The 18,759-nt window shown below is 38.5% G+C and overlaps 1 protein-coding gene and 1 long non-coding RNA gene across 2 annotated transcripts; both read right to left on the bottom strand.

Moving 5' to 3' along the window:
* Positions 1-202: 202 nt before the first annotated feature.
* LOC108888043 (ephrin-B2a) lies at positions 203-7,765 on the bottom strand. The gene is made up of 5 exons (XM_018683840.2): positions 7,477-7,765; positions 6,362-6,645; positions 4,667-4,759; positions 2,146-2,262; positions 203-1,242 (listed from the first exon to the last, which is right to left on the bottom strand). The coding sequence occupies exons 1-5, from the start codon at positions 7,581-7,583 to the stop codon at positions 854-856; spliced, it is 990 nt and encodes a 329-aa protein (XP_018539356.1). The 5' UTR covers positions 7,584-7,765; the 3' UTR covers positions 203-853.
* Positions 7,766-9,315: 1,550 nt separating this feature from the next.
* On the bottom strand, positions 9,316-11,539 carry LOC127142865 (uncharacterized). The gene is made up of 2 exons (XR_007813956.1): positions 11,423-11,539; positions 9,316-10,536 (listed from the first exon to the last, which is right to left on the bottom strand). It is a non-coding gene; the product is annotated as an uncharacterized LOC127142865 (long non-coding RNA).
* Between the last annotated feature and the right edge of the window lie 7,220 nt (positions 11,540-18,759).

The following is an 18,759-nucleotide window of genomic DNA, read 5'->3' on the forward strand; positions in this document are numbered from 1 at the left end:
ACAAGTAACAGAAACTTTCCTGTGTTGAGAAATTAAAATTTCAAGAGGGTTTTTGTAGCCCAGAGCTCTGGCTTTAGTGCAGTATATTAATTTTAAAAAATGATTATTCATGTTTAAATTGATGTTGACACTAAATAAAACCAAATAACGGAAGCTGAATTCATCAGAAAGCTTGAGTGTGGAATCCCTTGAAACTGTTTTACTTCAAATACAAGCCACAAAATCAAAAATGATTTTCATTTCACTGAACAGCTTTCAGACAAAGTTTATGAATTGGAAAGTGGCCTCAGACTTTTGGACCCCCACAGTAGATTTAAGTGCTCCCAAATTCAGTGTGTTGAAGTGCAATATCAATCTTTTTTTCCCCCCAATTTATGAAAAAATGAAATATAATACAAATTCACTATACACCAGAAGCTGCCACATTCAGTGGCAGAGACAGAGAGAAACAACTGATTTCTCTGTAAAATAGAAATGAAACAAACGGGTGTTTGCTGCGCACATCTGGAAATATCTCACAAAACAAACTGAACATGACTACTGAAAGATATTTATGACACATCAGTTTCCTCTCTGATTGTCTCTTCACTAAGAAAACAAAGTGGTTCAACAGTTTTTTGTGCACTTGGTGCAGTGTGGCCTGAACAAGAGTAGGACTGATGCTTGTCTGTCTGTCTGTCTGTCAGTGCAACACAGCTCCCAGTTAGACTCCACATTTCTTCACACGCTACAAACTTCACAGCTGTAACCATGGGAGCATTGTGTAACAGACTGCAGCCTGAGCGTGTCCACAACGGCTGGAATTTATGATTATCAACATATTAGCAAAAGACTGGCGTTAGAGCAGCAAACATTAGACTTTGTAGTAGATGTTGGTGGGACTCTGGGGCGTTATCTCCTGCACTATGTACACAGGGGGCCCATAATCGGTGCTCACACGCTCATAGTGACGGCAGACCATGCTGTCAGAAGCCCGCAGAGGAAAGACAACATCACTGCGGTCTGAGCCCATGTTGTCGCTGCTGATGCTGTCCCGCTTTGGCACGGCCAAAGTGTTGAGGGACACAGAGGCAGACTGCTGGTTCTCCGGGACACAGTGGCGGTGATGGTACCTCCAGAGCAGGACCAGCAGGACAACAATGACCAGAAGGAGGATCACACAGCCGGAGAAAACCCAGACAAACGGCCCCGGCTTAGAGCCACCACCACTGGGGTTTGTTTGTCCTGTTTCTGAGCCTGCGTCTGTCATCAGAAACAGAGAAACTGAGATGAAATGAGTAAATCAGGACATGCAACAGAGGAGATTTAAAAAACAGTTTCACTCAGTTTATGCCCTGGTACAGCCCGATCATTATGTGTTAACATGAAAACCCCCGTCAAAGCTGGACACTGGAGAATACTGTCTAATCTTTAGTGTCACACTGGAAAACAGCCTGGTGCCTTCCTCTGACAGTGAATGGGCCAGTGAGTTATGATCACCGAGGGTTTGTAAATAAGTTAGGATATGGAGGAGGTCATAAATCCAAAAAATAAAGATTTCTTGACCCTTAGTATGTCAGTGTGGGTACAATTTCTAATTCCTTTCTAAATGTTTCTGTTTGTAGATTCACACAACACCTTAAATGTAACAGGAAGGTCAAAATATTTCACCTCCTGCAACATAACAGCAACATCTCCAAGCCTCCAAGAAATTCAGATATATCCCTCTTTAAAGGCTAGCACTAGTGTTTTTGCATCTTTGTGCCCATTTACCTCAAATTAAACTTTAAATCACTGATAGGGATTTTCCAAAACATATTTTAAAAGATTTTTAATGTATTATTCCTCAATTCCACAATTGCTAAAAATTACACAGCCCTTTCTAAAATAAAAAATAGAGTAAAAAAAACAAAACCAAATGTATAGAGTATAAATTTGGCTGAGTAACACATTGGTTTTGATTTTTTCCATGGAATACATCAACAGCAAAAACATATAGTATATTAGATAATCAACAGCTTTATCCTTAATAAATATGCTTTATAGTTAACAGGTTAAAAAAAATATAATAATGGTCCCTGAACTGTAAAGTCATGTGTGTCAAAATACCAAAGATAAACCTGTATGTATTCTCCAATAATAAAATATATTTGATGTTTCTTTTACCAGTTTTGCTTTTTGTATCGTTTTCTTCCGCAGAGGTGGCCTTGGCCTTGGATTTTGGTCGTGTGGGCGGGAATCTGGTGGGAGACTCCTGGAGTGTTGAAGGTGGATCTGAAGAGCCTGGATCATAAAGCAGGACATAAATAAAATCACAGCATATGGCTAATAGGTCCACACCTCACATCTCCTTGTCATTCCTGTGTAGGTGGGGTTATGTCACGACAAAAAATGTTCCTGTTAAAACTATAATGATGTTTGTTGAAGTATTAATGTTTTCTGTTAGTCAGTCAGAATGAAAATCAAAGAAAAGCTTCTTTCTCTCTGGACTGATTATTTTCAGTCATTCGGGTACAACGCATCACAAGAGATGTGGGGAAACCATTTTCTAACCTATGAACCACAAAAAGTTGTGTTTTAAGTCACAACTGGAACTCTCAGTTTTTCTTGAATGGAAAAACTACCAGTAACGCTCTCACTCTCTACACCTACACGTGTTCAAAACATAACATAATACAAAAAGGCACACTTTTCCTTGGGGTATTTCCAAAAGAACTTTGGAAACTGTAGGAAATCAAATATAAATTTTTACGGTTGTATAATGTATAATATAAAACATTTCCAATCTAAACTCCTCATATTGTTGGATGTTAATAACAATTCAAGGCACAAACAATTTCACAGAACAAAGCAAAATAAAAAAGTAAATAGATCTGTGAATCAAAGCCTTTGTTTTTTTCCTTCCTCTCTACTCCATTAATCATCTCACGACTCCTCAGATTTATCTTGTGACCCCTTAAAGGGGCCCAAGCCCTAAATTGGGAACCACTGGACTAAACTAGTTAACTGTATATGAAGTAGTTAAAACTATCTCCACCATGAGCAGCTTCAACAATAAACTGCTGTGTATGCATTAGCAGTAATGTAATAATGTTGTGATAACTTATCAGCCACACGGAGGAAACAAGTACTTTTACTTTGATAGTTTGAGAACATTCTGCCGTTAATACTTCTGTAGTTTTACTTATGTACTTGCAATGTAGTATTTTTACATTGCTTTAGTGGTACTTTTACTTAAATAAAGGATCTGAAAATTTCTTCCACTGCTGCTTTTTAAGTCTCTCACAAGTCCAGCAGCTTTTTAAGTGCGACACTAAACTGCTGCAGTGCCTCTTAAAGTGGAGAAAGATGGCAGTTTGTAGAAAAATAGAGAGGCAAGAACAACATTTCACAAATCACATATAACACAGGTTATTATTATCCACTGTTGCATACAGTGGATAATAATAACCTGAGCAGTTTCCCAATCTTAGTAGGCTTCAACAAAGATTTACTGCATTCTATGGCCTTTGAGTAAACTATGGATAAAATAAAAATTTCATTTAAGTTTCATTTAAGTTTTAACATTTTTTTTCACTGCATTAGCATTCATTGACCACTGCTGTTAATTTAAATTTACTCACAACACATTTACCATGTTTGTATGATTAGATATTCAGCTCTAAAGGAACAATCCGTAAGTCCAAACCATGGCGTTTAATACATAACTAGCAGCTACAATGACTCCTAGATTGACTGAAAGGCCTTTTAAAATGTGGAGACATTAACACAAGATTACAACTAAATCTGAGTTATTAATGTTTTCTGCTGTTTGTTTACACCAGCAGTGTTTGTAAACACATCAGGAAAACAGCCCCATATTTCCAGTTATGATCAGTTGAGAAACACACAAAATGCTGATTTTTCATCTCTAACTCAAACTCTTGAATAATTTATATGAATAATACTTCGCATTTCTGAGGTCAAAAAAGAAATTCCATTTTGGGGGCTTTGACAGATTTAGCTTTTAAAGTTAGAGTAAGTACACAGAAACGCGGCATCTGATGATTTCTTTGATCATGTGGAGCTCAATAGCAGACCAAAATACAGCACATGTATAAACAAGTACGCTAATAAATCCTTGTTTCTTCTAATAAATTGATTAATAACACAATTATAAAACTGCATCGATAGGTTAAGAAATGAAAAACCTCAGTATGTTCCTGTGTGAATATTGTATTACAGAGCCATTTATCCTCAGGACATTAAAGTAATGGCAATGGATATGTTCTGAATCTGCTTTGTTAAATTTTAATATATGTGATAAGAGAACAAAATGATGAAAAAGGACCATTGGCTATTCTGATGTTAATATGAAAAAAAAAAGATTATTGACTGCAACAACCAGTCCAAATGATGGCATGCAAGATAATACCGATGGCCTTAAGCTGCCAGTGGTCTGAATTAGGGATTTGCGATAATTCATGATGGCAATCTCCCTTCAAGAGAATGAATAGATGATCACGATTATCTGACCAGTTAGTAATTCCAGAGAGGAGGTGATATCATTGCGTAACGTGTAATAACCAAAATCAAACTATTGTTGCTATTGTTCCTTTAGCACAGTTTGTCAGACAGCTGTGTGTCTCTTTCATTCATACACACTCAGCTTTATCTACACACACGCACACAAACATAAAGTACTTACTTTGGCCGACTCTCAGCACCAGCTTCATGGATTTACTTCTACACACCCCTCCATTAGTGTTATCCAGACCTTGCAGAACCCCTGTGGATGTGGCTGACATACAGAGGGAGGAGAGAGGAAACATTAAATTATTGTTTAAGCTTTAAGTTTGTGTTTCATGCAATCATCCCGAAACAAGATTATAAAGCGATGCATAGTTCCAAAAATGATTTCTTTGCAGGCGGTTCCAGTTGCCGAATGTTGCATCACTTGTGCGAGAAGATGCAGATGCACATAGCAGAAACTATAAAAGTATATAGATAATTACACACATAAAAACAAACGATGGAACCAGGGCTGCACCAAATTATAATCTATTATTTTCGTTCTACAAAATGTCAGCTAAAAAAACTGCTAAAAAATACCCATCACAAGTTCCCAGAGCCCAATGAGACATCTTCATACTGCTTGTTTTGTCTGACCAACAGACCAAAAACCAAAGATATTTTGGCTTTACTAAAACATGAGTCCAAGAATAACCTCATAAAACCCTCATACTTAAGAAGTTTGAGCCAGAGAATGCTGCATTTTCCCCTCAAAAATAACTTACGTGATTAATCGATTATCAAAATAGTCAGCGATTACACTCAGTTAGCAGTTTATTAGGTACATCTAGCTAAAAATGATGCAGTCTAAAACAATGATCCTACCTTAATGTTCAATGTAAACAACACAGTTCAACTGCATCTCAAACTACATCTAAGACTCAGGATATGAACTGTATTATGTTATACAGGGAGGTGTTTATTTAGTCTACCCTCACTAAATGGAGTGGACAAAATAATAGAAACAGTCAATAGAGCACCTCAAACTACAGCCTCAAAAATAAAAACATGGTTGAATCAACACCTCTCTAAAACAGTCTCAATGAAAACGGATCATTATAACGCTCATAAAGGGAGGAGCACCTAATAAACTGCCAACTGAAAGTCAATTTCTTGTTGAATCAACTAACCGATGAATCAACTAATAATTTCAGCTCTAGATGCAAAGTTGCGAATGGACAAAATGAATAAATAATAAAAAATTTATAACCAACATTAGCGATAACTTAAACACATTCAACAACATGTAAACACACACACACACACACCAAGAACTCTCATTCACCCCTGTTGCTCCCCCCACCCATACACACACATAGACTTGTTAGCAGCATTTAGGTCAGATAACAACATCTCACAGGCTACAAGCCACGTTGCCATGAAAGCTCCCATCAAATCTGCCTGATGCTGTAAAAGCCTTGTGTGATTTGGGGCATGTAAGCCCTTGGAATCACACTGGCCTGCCAGAGCGAAGTGTGCTGTCAGAGCGTGGCGAGGCGGATGAGGCTACATGGTCAGACTTGCTCTCTATCTCATGCATCACTTGCCACTAAGATGCTGGTTTAACCAACAGCGGTCCAATAACGAGGCCACATTTTTTGATTCTCACACAAACTGACAAATTGAGAGGGAGCCAAGGATGATGGCTTCCTCTCCTCCCAGGAGGGAAAAAAGGAAACAGTTGCTAGCATTGATTCAGACACTGCTCCACCTGTAGAAACCAGCAGCTTGTGTCTCCGTTCCACTGATTTTAAGATGCTGTACGTGTTTATATGCACTGAGACAAACAGGGGCGACAGCTGTGGCAGGTATTATCTATAGACTAACTCACAAGTGATATAATAGTCCTTCCCCTTGAGGAACTCCAGACCCCACAGGTTGGGACTGAACTCCTGGAACTTGAACGTGAACTTGACATCCCGGTGAGGCTTGTCACAGTTCAGTAGGGGTGTATCCGTCTTGTCGATGGTGCAGCTCTCTATCTGACTGCGGGAGACCAGGTACACTCTGTAGAACTCCTCCTTTCCCCCCGAGGAAGCGTCTGCCCGGGGACACACAATGTCCATCTTGTCCCCTATCTGAGGATACAGGACCAGACCCTGACCCGGGGTAAATCTGTGAGCGAGGGGATGAAAGAGGGGATAAAAGAGAGAATAAATGTAAGAACAAATGGCCTTTTAAACAATACAGACTCAGACATCACTATTTAATTCGTGAGTCAGTTACTCTGCTTGAGTTTGTAAATCACATAGTGCCAAAGTTTTTAAGTTTTATGATAAATCCAAAACAAAAAATGTCTAATCGACAGTAGCGTAAGAGGGTTTCAATAGGATCTTACTGTTTTGAAAGCTCTACAACCTCCTGACAACAATTTTTTCATCTGAGGAACAGGCCCAAAGCAAAGATACTCAGTTTTAAAGATGAAAAGGTTGGTTATTCAATCAGTTCAATAGACAGACAGAATTAATCTGCAACTGCTGCAATTATTTGAGTCATTTTTTTCAAGTGAAAAGATTTATATAGTTTCAGCCTCTCTTGTGTGATAATTTGCTGCTGTCCTGTGTCTTATGTGATGATAAACTGATTATCTTTGGGGCTTGCACCGATCAGACAAAACAAGAAAGCTGAAGACAACACCTTAGGCTTTAGTTATTCACAATTTTTAATCATTTAAATGATACAGAACAGAGAATAGCAGCCTTTTTTGCTTCATAAATTAATTAATCCCATTTCAAATTTGCCGTTAACTCTTTTTTTGTAGTCTGAACGATTAATCGACTAATTAGTTGAAATGAAATATCAAAACTGTATTTCTTGATTTGCAGTAAAAGGGGTGCATCCCCTCTGTTTAACTTTCAATCAATCATTTCGGTCACACTTCTTGCACAAAGCAGCAGCAGCAGAAAAGTTGCATCCACCCAGCGTGAAACTGATTCATCCACCTACTTTGCATTGGAGCTGCTCCAGTGGATGGACTCTAGAGTGGCGGCACGACACGAGCAGACGATGGCCAGAAAGATCACGGCACTGCAGCTCCATGCGCTTCTCCCCATCACGGGCAGGTACGCGGCGGCTCGGTATCATAAAACAGAGTGGAAACGGGCTAAAACGCGTCGCCCCTGCATGTCTCCGGCGGTCCCAGGTGCGCGCAGACGACACATTCCTGAGTGAGATCCCACCAAGTTGCGAGTCTTCACCCTGCAGTTGCATGAAATTGTCCACATTGTGCGTAATTGGCTAGAAAATCATTCGTGTGACGAAATCCATGTATTGAGGACAGAGATTGTGTGGAGTATTTAGTCATCAGCTGACTGACCGGTCCGCCCATATCTACAGGCTCATGCGTGTGGGGTGAGGTGGGGGGGCACCGGGGCGCAGGGGGGATGGGGGGCTGGTTGGCGCATTTTTTCCCCTTCTCTCATGTAAATTTCTTCACATCAACTGAGATAAAAATGAAGAGCCATAAAACCCTTCAATTCTTTGGTAGGAAATGTTAGAGGTTGCTTTAATGACCCCAAAATCCTTTAAAACGCCATTATTTAAAAGAACACCTAAAATTGTTATAACTTAGGTTTTTCCAAGTTTTCCCAAAAGCACTAAGGTTTAATTTCTATCATCCATCTCTGACTTAATCATTTATCACACCAACTTTTTGTTTTAATTTGCAGGGATTTTTTTCCAGTTAAAAAGGTTTTTAAGGGGATTTCTTCATCTGAGTATCAAAGGATGAACACACTGAAAAGTCCTATGAGGCAAATGTATGATTGTGGCTTATACAAATAAAATCTACAGCTGATGATAAAAGGGGATTTTATGGGAAAACACAGCCATTTGTATACAGAATGACGTTCTTGTGTTTGTAGAAACCTGCTCTTGTTTGAAGTGGTGACTATTTCCATGATCATTTTATCATACAGTCTTTATTTTTTGTAGCTACACAGCTTTACCCGCAACAGATGTTTGGATACTCACATGGATCATCCAACCATAAAAGGTTTAAGCCCAATTTTATCAGGTCTACATACAGAACAATCCTCATCTCAGTGGTCAATGGTCTTCTCAGTAAAGTAACCATTTGGGGAAGTTCAGGACAAGAGAGTACAGATTTGATTGATCAGGCTTTTTGTGGTCTCCCCCTTTTGGCGAGAAATATTGATGGTGACGAATAGAAAGACAAGTGAAAACTGTGACTCAGCGATCACCTCAGATGAACCTAAACTCTACCCAGAATTCATGTGACCAGGACATAGAGATAACCAGCTACTGCAAAAATGTTCAACTCTTCAAATAAAGCAAAACAACAAGCAGCTGAGAAATCCTCCACTGCATCCTGAGCGTGATGTTTTATTGATATGATTCAAATTTCAATATGGATCAATACATTTAAAATCATTGTTGGGTGGATGAGTTGGGGTTTTCTTCAAAATCCTGTGTATTCTGGTATTTAAGGGGCCGAGGGCTGTAATCCCCTCATTTTCAGAAAATCTCAACTAATGACAAAGTGGTTTAAAAGATTACACGGGGCTTCTGTCACAAGACTAAAGCACCACAAATGACGGCTGGACTGTACAGAGATGTCTGCCTTTCTGTTGGGAGCTGGCTGGGCTGTATGTGTTCAAAGGGCCAGCAACATCTTTCATATTTATAATTCATTGAAACCTCGAGTTTTGTTGACATGGACTACACAGAGAAAGCAGATGCAGAGATGTTTTCTCATGTAAACACAAAATTATACAAGTCTGACTTTTGGTTTTACTAAAACAAACTTCAGATACACAAACTTCAGATGTTTAGGGTTGATTTTATTTTCTTGTTGTGACATACATTTAGAGGGCAGATTCCAAACACAACACAAGAAAGAAATCAGCCTATGAATTCACCTTTTGTCTTAAACATCTAACCAACAAAAAGGCATACAGTACAAATACAAAGTGAATCTCAAAACAAATCTAAGTTCCTTGGTTTTTGGTTCTCCTGATGATGAGAACCAATGATTTTTCACTAAATGAACTGTGATTCAGATTTTTTTTAAAAAATCTTTCTCCTTTCCCTTTTTTGTCTCTAATTGCTGCAATTTCAAACACAATTATCTCTGTTGAGCCAAAATTAAATACAACATAGGGCAGATTTAAAAATCCCCCATAACTCGACATGACTAATGTTAAAACATCTGCTCTTTGTGAGGTCCATTTTCATCTTTGTGACAATGCATTTCTCGTCACATGGTTGTCAATTATGTACTTAGTTTATGAAAAATGAAAATTTAACTTAAGCTGATAAAAGAATACATACTTTTTTTTAGTTTTCCTGGTATAAGTGATGCATATATCACATGAGTGATTTTGTTAAAGCCCTTGTCCACTGAGACAACAGCAGTATAGTGTCCCCGGTGTGCGTACACTGCTCTCTACCTTCACTGATTGTGGTGTCCTGCATCTGGCATAAACATAGGGTGTGATAGGGTGCACACAACCACCTCTCTGTTTATTTTGGGGGATCAGACCTCCTCTCAGGTTTATGGACCTCCGCTGTGAAATTGCTGAGACAATCTAATTGCATATACTCAGTGGAAACTTAAAGAAGTCAGGGGCCTGCACATGCTTGAAAAGAGATGTGATCAGCTAAAATAACTGACATTTACATAAGAATCAGAGGTGTATTAAAAGCTTTTAAGTTGGCCTTTTCACTTTGCTATGACTGCAGCATCTTGAGTCTGAACAGTCAGTCCATTACTTTCCCTTTTTGCGTATGCATCATAATCCCCAGTTGCATGATGAGTCCTTCTTCCCAGCACCAGTGGTAGCAGCAGTCTCCAGTTAGTCAGGGGTTGGTTTTTTCCTCTTGGTGAGCTCTCACAGAGTGAAGCTAATGCTAACATGTTAGGTGTCTGGTATTGAACAACCCCTATCACGATTAGCATTAACCTCAACCTGGGACCAGACTTGACGGCTGTTTTATCACTCCCATGCTTACCTCAGTGCTGCTTCTCGAGCTGTTGAGAATGTCCTGCAGGGGGTGACAAATGCTCTGATTACTGGTTTGCTTTGACAGATCATTTATAGATTTTGACTCAAGAGTTTCATTCACAAGTATTCACTCCATAAGCCAACGACTGGGCGTCGTTGTGAATTTGTGGTAACCTAGATTACAACTACAGCAGCAAAAATTTTGGAGACTGGTTTACAAGAAAACTTCTTACTTAACTGAATAAAACATGAAAAAGTCCAGTTTGCTCAGGATTAGATGCTCTGCCTATATTTTAAAAACATGTATTGAGGGGAAAACCATTTATGATTGATCAGAACTATCACTGCTCTCTTAACTCTTACTTGTGAACACAACTGCCCCATAGAATGTAAATTTCCCTTGTGGATTAATAAAGTCTCTATCTATCTAACTACCTATCTATCATTAGTTAGAAAACAAAAAATACCACACTGTATACACATTTAACCCAAATTCTCTCACTTCCTCTCACATTTTCCCTTTAACAACTTCGGTTTAAACTTTGATCAGACATCATTTAGGCCTTTTCCTAAGGCTGCTCTTTTTAGACACCATTCCCTTTAACTTCAGTCTGACATGTGCGATAGCATCAGAAATCTAAAAAACATATCTATGGGTTTAAACCATGTTTGTGACCCTCTAAAGGGTCCGAGGACTTGAAGGTAAAATCTGCTACCCAGACGGGTTTTAAAAGCCTGAAGAAGTCGAGGTGTGGGGCAGCTGGTACCGTCAATACAGTTTGGTGTCTATTATCTCCCTACAGAGACGTTACGAGCAATAACAGGATGTACCAGGTGCTGCAGTCATGATGCTAATCTAAGTTGCAATGTGGTCAGGAAGTAAGTCTGTGTGTGTATGTTATAATGGTAGTTTGGTAGGTACTGACCTGTCTTCACAACAGCACTTCCTCTTTCAGCAACTGGTGGTTCTCTCCTTCTTTGCCCAATGCTTCTCTCTCTTCTGTCTTCTCTCCACCCTCTATATTTCTCTCTCTCTCTCTCTCTCTCTCCCATTCAACAGTAAACCAAAATGTGGGTTTACGTCTTTTATATGCTTGTGTGAGTCATGCAAAATCCCCTTCTAACTGAATGACTATTAAAAAAGAAAAAGAAAATCACGCAACAAACATGAAGTAAGATGCCATTTATCTTTTATGTAAATGCTGCCTACAGAAGACAAAATATATTCATTTCTTGGATTTATACCGACTGTAATGACAGCAATAAAGGTTTGACAGCAGTTTGAGATCCTGAATTTAATTTCAATTATGTTTTCAAATATGTAACATGTCAAAGATTTGACAGGAAAATAGGTCCAATGCATGGCTGCGTTTGAGCAACCTCTCTTCATTCTCATTAAAGGGTTTTTAGTGTGATATTCAGAGAGATTTAATAAATCTGGAGATAATTTAAGCAGAATGAATGAGCCACAGTGACAGCCATTATAGTTACACATTAAATTAATCTGGTAATAATACCAAATTTGATATAAAGGCCTGGTGTCTGATAATTTGAGTTCTGCCTGTGGAGACAAACCTGGCTGTCCAAAGCTTTTCTAGTGTTTCCTTTCCTCACATTTCCTACTGCTTCAATAAAAGAGAATGGATGAATAAATAAAGAGGACTTAGACACACTCACAGTTTGTGATGCCTCACTTTCCCTTTAGAAATAAGACTGAAGCTGTGTCCCAAATCCAAACTACATTTCTAATTCTATAGTAAGTATTACAGTAGTGTTTTAGCAGATAGCAGGACAAATAGAAAATGACACAATACAAATAGAAAGCAATTATTTCCCCAAGATGTAACAGTTATGTTTTTTGTTCTCCAAAATCTTTCTGGAGGTGTTTCATTACCACCCACAAATTCTTAACATTTTTCCAGTTGTGAGCAGCCTCTCCATTTCCTTTGTGTACTGCACCATGAGAGACTAGTATTCATCTACAGATCACTCAAAAAGAAATCATATTAAACCTGCATTGGTTTAGTATACTTCATTTAGTCAGTTTTCTGGTTAGAACACACCATATACTAAAACATGCTTAAAGGACTAGTGTGTAGGATTTAGGGGGAACTGTTGTCAGAAATGGAATATAATATTCAGAATTATGTTTTTCAGCCCTGTGATAGACTGGCAGCCTGTCCAGGGTGTATCCTGCCTCTTGCCCAAGCGAGCACACCCACGCAACCCTCAAAAGGATAAGCAGTATAGTTAATGGATGGAAAATTATGTTTTCTTTAGTGTATAATCACCTGAAACAAAGAATCGTTGTGTTGTTGTAAGCTTAGAACGAGCCCTTCATATTTACCTAGGGAGTGGGTCCATCATGTTTCTACAGAAGCCAAGATTGGACAAATCAAACATTGGTTTCCAATTGAGCTAAATTATGCTAATATCAGCAAGCTAACATGCTGATGTTTAACAGGTATAATGTTTACCATGTTTGTCATCTTAGCTTAGCATGCTAACATTTACCAATTAGCATTGAACACAAGACAACTAAGGCTGATGGGAATGTCTGTGCTGGATGAAAGGTGATTACAATTCATCCTTAGGAGCACATGAATGTATGTGCTCCAAATATGATGCTATTCTGTTCAAAACCACATGTATCAATGTCAGGGGGGTACTCGAGGAAACGTCAGAAGATCACCAAAAGCATTAGCATTCATCTTCTGGGGACCATGAATGTCTGTACAGAGTTTTGTGCTTATCCATTATCCATCCAAGAGATTGGATATCAAAGGATATGTGAAAACTTTGAACTGCCGGTGGCAGTGGATCTGAACCAAGTTTCATGGCAATCTTCCCCGATGGTGGAACACGTTATCTACTTGTAGACGTGATAGGAATCTCCTGAAGACTCATCTCCTCCAGTAAACATCTCGCACTTACTGTGCACTTCTTTACCTGATCCTCTTGCACTTTGCCTTATTGAACAGATTCAGTATCTGGTGCTTACTCTAAGGATTCTGTAATGAAGGCTATCCCTCACTTCTAAGACACTTTGGATTAAAATGTCTGCCAAATGGCTAAATGCAAATATTTCCTATCTGTCCTCTTTCATTGAAGCCACAGTAATGCTGAAAACAGTCTCATATTATTTTCATATTTACACCTTTACTCACGCAGATATTATGCATCCATTTCTTATCAAACCACCTGTACAGACACTTAACAGTATGACTGTGCAGGGTGACAAAATGAATTGTATTTCTGTTTGTCAGTTATGGGAGTGTCCTCAGCGGGGATTTTGAAAGAGACCCTATTCCACTAAATGACTGTGTGATCCCTGCTTACTATCCTCGTTACATATCTCAGATGCGGCTTCACTGGCCCAGAATCTCATTGCCCGCAGTGTTTGCTTGTGGTAACTGAGTAACCAAGTCATAGCGCTCTGTTTCTGAGAACACAAGGTGCCTCCCCGTCCATTCTCACTATCTATCCCCTCCCCCCCCCTCTCTCTTCTCCAACACTGAGAGTTGCACTGTGGGACTGGCTGCTCACTTTGGCTGCATTGTCTTACATCTCACTCAGTGGACTTGTCATATACATCACATTCCTGTTAGAGTGTTGAGGAGAGAACACATGAGAAGAGACAGATCGATGATGTAGTAGTTGAAGGGAAAAGGTTGAAAGTACATGAGGAGGTGGGGGAAGAAGCTGCAAAAGGGACCCCCCCCCTTCACATACTGGAAATTCACAATGTGTAATATGCCAGCTGAGGAGAGTTCACATGCAATCTTCACTTTCTTCTGTCTGGCTTTCTGGCTCTGTCTCCTCCTCTAATAGTTTACAAATTTAGGGAGGAAGTCGCTTCATATGAGTTTCTCTTTTCTTTTTAAAAATGGTTGTATTGATGAGGAGAAAACATTGTGTCATGTGAAAAAATGTGTGCACCCATGTCGCTGCAAAGAGGAACTGACATTTTTAGGTGTTAAGGGGAAAGCAGATCCTAATCTTGTTCTGAACTTCAACTGAAGCGACAAGATATAACATTTTGTCGAGAAGACATTTCATATCACTAGCTTCACCTTCACTCATAACCTCATCTACTTTCAGTTCTTTTCTGAGTTACTACCGAGGAAACCAGAAATGAACAACAGTGTGAAAGTTTTCTAATAAGAGCTAAATGATTTTGTGTGTTGTATTTATGTCTAGTCAAAAAAGGGAAAAAGATTATTACTTTCTTTTTTTCTCTGTTTCTTCTGTGCAGATATCTGCTTCAGTGTTTCCACGTGGGCAACCGGCCTGACTTCACTCTGTTTTCCTGTCATATGTGGGATATGCATGAGAGGCCCGACAGACATACAGCTGATATGATCTGATAACATTTCCAGCTCTCTATGCCGTCATCCTGTCTCGGTCTTTGTGCCCTCAAAGTGTGACATATGTGCCACCACAGGGAAAATTTCAGACATGACATAGACAGAGTTTTCAGAACACGTGTATCTTAATTTTCAAACCACTACCAACATCTGCTACAGACCAGAAAGCAGCTACAATATTAAACAGCTAAAACCTAGATAAACATTATGAGCAACAAAGAACAAAGCACACAGTTGTCTTTCATTCCTGCTCTTTCACAGGAACATGACAAGCGCATGTTTCCCCGATCGAAACCCCTGCATCTAAAATTAGCAGGTTTAAAGGAAGTGTGGGTGAGTGTCGGGGTGGAAAGACCAGCGGTGGTAAGATTCAATTCCACAAACTAATATACACACACTTCTCAAATGTCTGGTTATTGAAAATATTTGTCCACACAAACTGGTTCCATGAAAACTGATGTTTGAGCCACTTATCATAATCATAACTTAAATACTGCTTGCACAACAAAATGCCATTTTTCTTAAATAATGTATAAAGTTGAAAATTGATCAGTAACGTACAATTTATTACATATTTCGTACATATGTTTGTATTTTATACTGGCTTCACTGTCTCCAAACGAAATGAAAGAGAAATATTTTTTCTTTCCAACATGTGACATAAAACACCAAAAATGAAAGACCAAAACTCAACCTCCATATTTCCATATTTTCAGGTGCGTCTCTTTGCTCTGTCCCAGAATCTAAGAATCTAGCCCAACGTAAGCCTCCAAAATCTATTTCGTCAAGGGTCTTACATCCTGCACTTTTGACAAGGTGTCTTTTAAAGATTCTCCCTTGAGTAAGAGCAAAGTATGCTGGGAAAAGGGAAATGGGGAACCTTCCTCACGGGAAAGTTGTGATGCCACTGAGGCAGGAATTAACAGAAGTACCTCTTGTGCTGAATTCATTAGATTATGGTCCAAAGTCCTCTCCATTATGTCCTGATTTAGACAAGACTTGCAACAGGTGTCATGGTTCTCCTGCAGACTGGACTCACATGTTCTAAATCACCTATTTAATATCTGTCCAAAGCTGCCAGCAGAAACTTCAGGCTAAGCATCTGGAGGGAGGTTTTTTTTTTTTTTTTTACTTTACATTAAATTAAAGGATATTATTGCATTTGCATCATCACTATTGGCAGGAAGAATGAGAATTTTATTAAACTGGAAATGACCAGCCAGTTTGAACTTCAAAGGTATCCCCTTGGCTTTAAGTTTATGAGTCTTGAGAAAATAAAGTTTGCACTGAGAGGCTCTGCTCACAAGTTTTATTCCACTCGGGGTCCTATGATCCAATACTTTTTATTAAGAGTCACCCAGACTGTGTGCGAAGGGATTCATTCATCTGTGTATCTATGCAGTGCCATGTATTATGATTACTTTTCAAAATTTTACTTTCTTTATTTTCTTTCAGAAACTGTATCATTGCATTTCAGTTATTATTTTTGTTCTATGTCAATAGTGACAGACATCTGTATATACAGAGGGAGGAGGTGGACGCTTGAGGAGATGAGACACAGGGACCTATTTGTTGCTGGGTTTAACAGAAAAATATGGTAATGTTCCCTCAAGTTTATCCAATACAAATATTTGGCAAAAAATATATATATATAAAATATAAAACATAGTTTGCACTAGTCTGGCATGGAAATACAAAAGAAAAAGAAAGAACGAAAGAAAGAAAAATTATTTTCTTTTTATAATGATTTTAAATGGAATAAAACTTTAAATCTGAAAATGTTTTTGAAAAAAAACACAAAAATGATGGTTAAAACTGATGACTATATTTGGAGAGTTATACAACATGAATGTACTTTGAAATTATGATGAAGTTTTGTCACTTTGGTTTCATGGCAGTTGGTTGTCATGATAACAGCTGTGGTTTTCCGGCTTAATTTGATCAATTTATGGGTCTGGGAAAGACATTAGTCCAAAAATAAATGAGGACAGTGAATTGTTTGTTTTTTCTAAATTTTGTTTGTCTGTCCTTAACCATAGCATTTTAGCTGTTAAATCAAATGAGAGGCTAGCATCGAGTGACCCTCACACTGCATCTAAATGTTTGTCTAAATGTCATAAGCAAAAAATGTCTGGGATCCTCACGTCACCATAAAACATGTATAAATCGATGGTAAATATTGAGTGGCCATCTGGCGATATGGGTTCTTTACAGACAGAGTTTTTGTTGTTGATGATGATAGTTAAAACAAAAATGAACTAATTTTACAGTAAATCTGAACACATGCATAAAGTCCTCCCCTTAATTCAGTCTGGCTCCTCCCTCACACAGTACAGTGACAAGCAGCAGTATCAGTGTCAGTATAAACTGGAAACCAATCCTGTTTGAGTTCTGAAAATTGTTCTTTATCAGCATCTTAAATCATTTTATGATTAACTGATTGATAATAATATCCCTGGATCAAAGGTGGTACCAACTGTAAAATGGATAGTAACAAATAAATATATATTAAAAAAAAAATTTTGTTTGTATTTATACAGATTGAATTAGCTTCAAAATGATGATTAATAAAATGTTCAGCATAATAACTACTTAAAATTTCCCTTTTCAGGACACAGTAGACAGATGTCTGAAAAAGATACATATCAGTACTAATTAAATGTCATCATTGTGTCAGACATGATGATAAAATCCCCCAGTGACTGAAGCAGTTGCCACATTTACTATACACACACAAATCCTTTAAAGCTACTCGTGCATTTAGGGTCATGTGTCAGTCAGTCATACAAAAAAGTAGCCTTTTAAAAAAGCATCTAAATCCTGAATTCTTAGTTTACCAAATGAGCAGCACTGCCATCTACTGGTGAAGGCTGCGTATTAAATAATCAGAGACGTCATCAGTATAAAACATTCCTAAAGGGTGCGTCTTTACGTCACAACAGAACAGTCATCAAGTATTGTCAGTGAAGCCAAAGCCACATCACTTATCCCTCTGTGCCACAGAGCTCCATTGTTGTCCAGAACTATAATAAACACTGTGAATAAACAATCTGTGAGCCACACCGTTGCCCTGGATGACATGTTCCGTCATTATCATAAACATGGGCACTGTTTATTTTGACTCAATCTTACACTCACCAAATCTGTACCTGAGAGTAATATATTTTTTAAAAATTAGATCATAAAAAATCACATTAAAGTATATATTTGTGACAAATTTTCATCTTGAGGAGAGATATGAAAAGGACAGTATTAAACTGCACTGATGGTCCTGGCTGTAGATCAGCTGTAGTTCAGGAGGAACTGTGGACTGATCTTTACAGAACTGCTTCAGCTTTTCTGAAGTTCTCTAGCAGATTTATTTCAGTGTTTAGGGTGATTTCCCTGTTTCCGCTGGTGGACAGCCATCCTGACATTATCCTGTAAGGTACCTTGATAAATTTAGGAATTTACTTTTCAGCTCAATTATGGTCAGCTGTCCAGGCACAGAGGTGGCAAAGCAGCCCCAAATCTTGATGCTCCCTCCACCCTACTTCACTGTTGGGTTCATGTTTTCATGTTCACACCAGAGAGCTGTGTGTTCTTCCTGCTCTTTAACAAAGAGGTGTTGATGCTTTTTGGAGAGCAGCTGCCATGGACCTTTTGTTGTTACTCCAAGGTTGTTCTTTACTTCACTGAGCTTTTAAAGCCATCTTAGCTGGATGCTCACTTCTATGGAGAGTATCCACAGAACTAAGTCATCTCCATTTATAGAAAATTTGTCTGGTATGAAGGGATGAATATCTAAACTTGTTGAGATGACTCTGTAATCCGGCAAATCGACAATTCTTGATCTGAAATCTTCTTGGATCTCTTTTTTGTCAGGCAAGGTTCATGGTCAAGTACATACTTCTTAT

Source organism: Lates calcarifer, linkage group LG2 (genome assembly GCF_001640805.2).
Source record: "Lates calcarifer isolate ASB-BC8 linkage group LG2, TLL_Latcal_v3, whole genome shotgun sequence".
NCBI classification, from domain to species: domain Eukaryota; kingdom Metazoa; phylum Chordata; class Actinopteri; family Centropomidae; genus Lates; species Lates calcarifer.